Here is a 4,667-nt window from a genome sequence, read left to right as displayed (position 1 = left end):
AAGGGAATTAGACTTGTTAAACCTGAATGAATGATTTTTTATATCATTTTGTATAGAAGTTAATAAAAAAAATAGGGGAACGACGGTAACACTACTGGACTAGTGTTACTATCGCCAGTACACTCTATCTAGAGGCAATAGCACCACCCAAGTTAGTGGTACTATCACCAGCAACCTGACCCAAGTCCTTTAAGTCTAGGGTTAGCAGTAAAACTGTCCTAAACCCCTCTTAACACCTCACCAAAACCCTCTACCCTCCTCTAACTGACTTCTCCCTCCTCTAACCCTCTTTTTTCTGCCTTTAAACCTTATTCATAACCCTCTTTCACCTTCTTCCTCCTAATCTCTCCTCAAGTTCTCTTCTTCCTCTTCAATCACACAAAATGACTCGTATCCTTTCTCACTCTTCAAGGCTAAGGATCAACTCAATCAATCATCTTGGTAATAAAAAATGAAGCCTTGGTAAAAGATTAAGATCACAAAGGTAATGAAACGCCCGACTCCTAGTTTCATTCATACCTCACATTAATGACTAAGGTAGGATTCCATATTTTCATTTTTATTATTACTATATATATATATATATATATATATATATATATATATATATATATATAATGATCAATTGAATTTTCTGATGAATGTGTATTCTTCTTTCATATCTTGGTAGCTTGGTCACATCCTCTCGAATAGAAATCTGGTCAACGCTTCTTTATTGGCTGGGTCAAGCTTTCTAAGTATTGATGATAAGAATTTGTGGGGCATGGTGGTTAACTTTTTCTCGAAATAAAGAACAAGAATTAGATTTAGATGGTTCAACATCGAATCTTTCTAGTGTTGGTTGATCTGTAATTAACATTAGAGAGTACTGCAGTTGTTTTTGGATTTCTTTAGAAGTGGTAAAGCTGCTAATTAAGATCAATAAACTCTACTTACTGAAGTCACAAATCATTCCAACTTTTGCTGATTTTGTACCCTTTTTTGCTTCACTGTCCTACACAAACGTATCACAAAAACAACTGCAAATTGATTGAATAAGAAATTCATGCAAGCCGCTTTCTTGGAGGAAAGAAATATTATACTTTTTTGATGAGGTTTACAATAGGACTTATGTTTCAAGATGGTGTGCCTTTAAATATATTGGGAGAGAGAAAAACCTTAAAATCAAAAAAATCCATAAATTAATGAGTAAAAAATATATTATAAAGTTGATAGACAATTTATATTGTTCTATGCTTTTTCGTTACCTTCACAAATAGAATCAAATTATATATTATATGATGAGAAAATAATATAAGGAATATTTTTATTAAATTAATCCCTGAAGAACTCTTTAATAAATCTTCTCTAAAACGTGTCTTCCTATGTGTCTCTGACACTCACCAAAATCTTGAGATACATAACTTATAGATATCAATAAATAATTCTTCCTTGCTATGGGTCATACGCTTTGGTGCAATGAGGGGAAGTTGTTCGAAGTTAGTAGTAGTTTGATTAGCATTTGAAGTTCTCATAATATTCTATATATATTATTTATGTCTTTGTAACTGACAAATTAAGAGTTACGTGTATTCCCAATTGTTTCCACTATATGGATTAGAGTTTGTTGTCATCTTCCAAATTTGATAAAGTGTTGTAGATTGATTAAACTGTGGTGCGTTTTTTTTTTTTTTTTAATATTGATAAGTGATGAATGGTTTTATATATATATACATATATATATATACATATATATATATATACATATATATAATATTCTCTTTAAATATGATTAGGTTCAAAATTTCAGATTTTGTGTTTTTAGCTAATGCTGGTTCTTTATTAAATTTAAGATGTGATTACGTGACAAATTGATCACGGAGTCCTTTAGATTGCATCTGAGGTAAGAGGAACAATGTTTTCTATGGTTTGCAACATGGTCCTTTAGATTGCCCTAGAGATTAAAGGAATAACCTTTTCTATGGTTTGCAATATTGACAAGTACGATTCTATATGGATGATATTTATTGAATGCAGATTAAGGTAAATGGAACTATATACCTGTATCGAACCCATGTCCGGTAATATAACTATGCGATGTAATGTGGGTATCACTCAAATATAGGATTGGTATCATCACAATCTCTGTATTAAATACCTTTTAAAAAAAACATTTTAATTTTTTATTTTAAAATATATTAATTTATCAAGTATTGGTGCATCGATATGAACTAATATCGCATTGATCCAAGTCTTAACTTGTATCAGTGCATGATGATATAGTTTGGATGTACCAAATTACAAATTTCGATCCTCTCAGCTTGGGATTATGTAGGAATTCGCTTGTTTTCTGAATTTCGGGAGTTACTATATTTGCATGTTTTTGTTTTTTTTTTGGATGGACTGTTGGAACTATATTTACTCAGGTCAAATTAGACACCACGCAAGAAAAAGAACCTACAATTGACACTGAGTCACAAAAAGTATTTTTCTCTCCTAACCTTCATTTGGGTGCACTTACCGATTAAACTTGGAGCTTTTTTTTAAAAGCAATGTCCTTTTTTATCTCTCTTAGAGTGATGATGATGCAATTTTTAGAGTGATGATGCAATTTTTAGAGTGATGATGCAATTTTTATCTCCTTTTGTAGATCGTGTTGTTTTCATATGGAGAGTGTTTGGTGGTTTCGTGGGATTTGTTGGTGAGATCCCATTGTGTGCACTTCTCTCTATAAATCTGTAAGACAACACCCAACTACCGGTCTCTCCTCTCATTCTGTCCACTTAGTAGACGCACCAATTGACACTTATGTAATGTCTCTCTTAGAGTGATGATGCAATTTTTATCTCCTTTTGTAGATCGTGTTGTTTTCATATGGAGAGTGTTTGGTGGTTTCGTGGGATTTGTTGGTGAGATCCCATTGTGTGCACTTCTCTCTATAAATCTGCAAGACAACACCCAACCACCGGTCTCTCCTCTCATTCTGTCCACTTAGTAGACGCACCACCGGCGCATCTCCATGGCTCTCGATATTGTTCTCGTCGCCGGCATCCTCTTGAGCGTCCTTGTCCACCTTCTCCTCCGCCGCAGACTCCAATCCATCCGCCGGCTCCCGCTCCCTCCTGGTCCAGCGGGCATCCCAATCCTCGGCTCGCTACCGCAGATCGGCCCCATGCCCCACGCCTCGCTCGCTAGCCTCGCCGTACGTTACGGCCCCATTATGTACCTCAAGATGGGCACCGGAGGGGTCGTGGTCGCCTCCTCCGCCAGTTCTGCCAGCTCCTTTCTCAAGGGCCTCGACCTTCAGTTCGCCAACCGCCCCTTCGCCATCAGCCGGAAGGACGTCACCTACGACTGCCAGAACTTCGTGTTCGCCAACTACGGGCCTCGCTGGAAGCTCTTCCGCAAGCTCTGTAACCTCCACTTCCTAGGCAGCAAGGCGCTGGCCGACTGGGCACCGATTCGCCGCGACGAGATCGGTCGCGTCCTCCGCTCCATGCTCGAGTCGAGCCGGAACTCGCGGCCGGTGGCGGTGGCGGTGTCGGAGGCACTGGTGTGCGCCAACGCCAACATCATCGGGCAGGTGCTGCTTTCGCGGCGGGTGTTCGAATCGCAGGGGGAGGAGTCGAACCAGTTCAAGGACGCGATCACGGAGCTGCTGACGTGGTCGGGGAAGTTCAACATCGGCGACTTCGTGCCGGCGATCGCGTGGATGGACGTGCAGGGGGTGCAGCGGCACATGCGTCAGCTGCATATCAAGATAGACGCTCTGATCACGGCTCTCTTGGCGGAGCACGAGGCGACGGCGCACGAGCGCAAGGGGAGGCCGGACGTGGTGGATCTTGTGATGGCCAACAGAGTGGACGCCGATGGCGTGTCGCTTTCTGACGTCAACATCAAGGCCTTTATCTCTGTGAGCTCTCCGTACTCCCCGTCATCACTATAGTATATAGAGAGAGACTGACTGCTATATCATTTATGGTTCTTTGGTCAAATTATTGTTCTTTGGTTACAGTTTATTTCTTCTTTATTCTTTCTTTCCCAATCCTTTCCTTCTTTACTGCTTATTCAGTTGACTAACAAAATACCATTACCTCTGCAACTCCTTATATCTTGTAGGATATGTTTATCGCCGGAACTGATACATCCTCCGTCATAATCGAGTGGGCGCTCGCAGAAATGCTAAGGAAGCCAACCATCCTGCAGCGAGCTCAAGATGAGATGGACAGAGTAATCGGGAAGACCCGTAGGCTTGAAGAGTCTGACATACCAAATCTTCCCTTCCTACGGGCCATATCCAAAGAGGTGTTACGATTGCACCCTTCGACGCCGCTGAGCCTTCCACACTACACGCCCGAAGCATGTGAGGTGGACGGCTACTACATCCCCAAAGGCACACGTCTTCTGGTCAACATATGGGCCATCGGAAGAGATCCCAATGTGTGGGAAGATCCACTGGAGTTTAAACCAGAGAGGTTCTTGAGCGGTAGGAACGCCAACATCGAGCCACTGGGTCACGACTTCGAGTTGATTCCATTCGGTGCTGGGCGAAGGATCTGCGTGGGGATGCATGCAGGACTGCTCATGGTACAGTACGTGCTGGGGACTTTGGTGCACTCGTTCAACTGGAAGCTTGTCGATGACATCCAAGTGCTGGACATGGAGGAGAAGTTTGGGTTGGTGCTCCC

At 41.4% G+C, this 4,667-nt stretch overlaps 1 protein-coding gene across 1 annotated transcript in view; it reads left to right on the top strand.

Moving 5' to 3' along the window:
- The first annotated feature begins 2,888 nt into the window (after positions 1 to 2,888).
- The window catches only part of LOC103973791 (flavonoid 3',5'-hydroxylase 2), a 1,958-nt gene continuing 179 nt past the window's right edge, over positions 2,889 to 4,667 (top strand). The window contains exons 1-2 of the mRNA XM_009388452.3: positions 2,889 to 3,892; positions 4,099 to 4,667. The exon at positions 4,099 to 4,667 is cut by the window's right edge and continues 179 nt beyond it. Of these exons, the coding sequence (XP_009386727.1) occupies positions 2,999 to 3,892; positions 4,099 to 4,667 (1,463 nt within the window). The 5' untranslated portion in view covers positions 2,889 to 2,998. The remainder of the gene's footprint in view (positions 3,893 to 4,098) is intronic.

The sequence above is a fragment of the Musa acuminata genome, chromosome BXJ1-2 (assembly GCF_036884655.1).
Source record: "Musa acuminata AAA Group cultivar baxijiao chromosome BXJ1-2, Cavendish_Baxijiao_AAA, whole genome shotgun sequence".
Classification (NCBI taxonomy): Eukaryota; Viridiplantae; Streptophyta; class Magnoliopsida; order Zingiberales; family Musaceae; genus Musa; species Musa acuminata.
The sequence above is the reverse complement of the archived record's forward strand: the minus strand, read 5'-3'. Positions and strand labels throughout refer to the sequence as shown.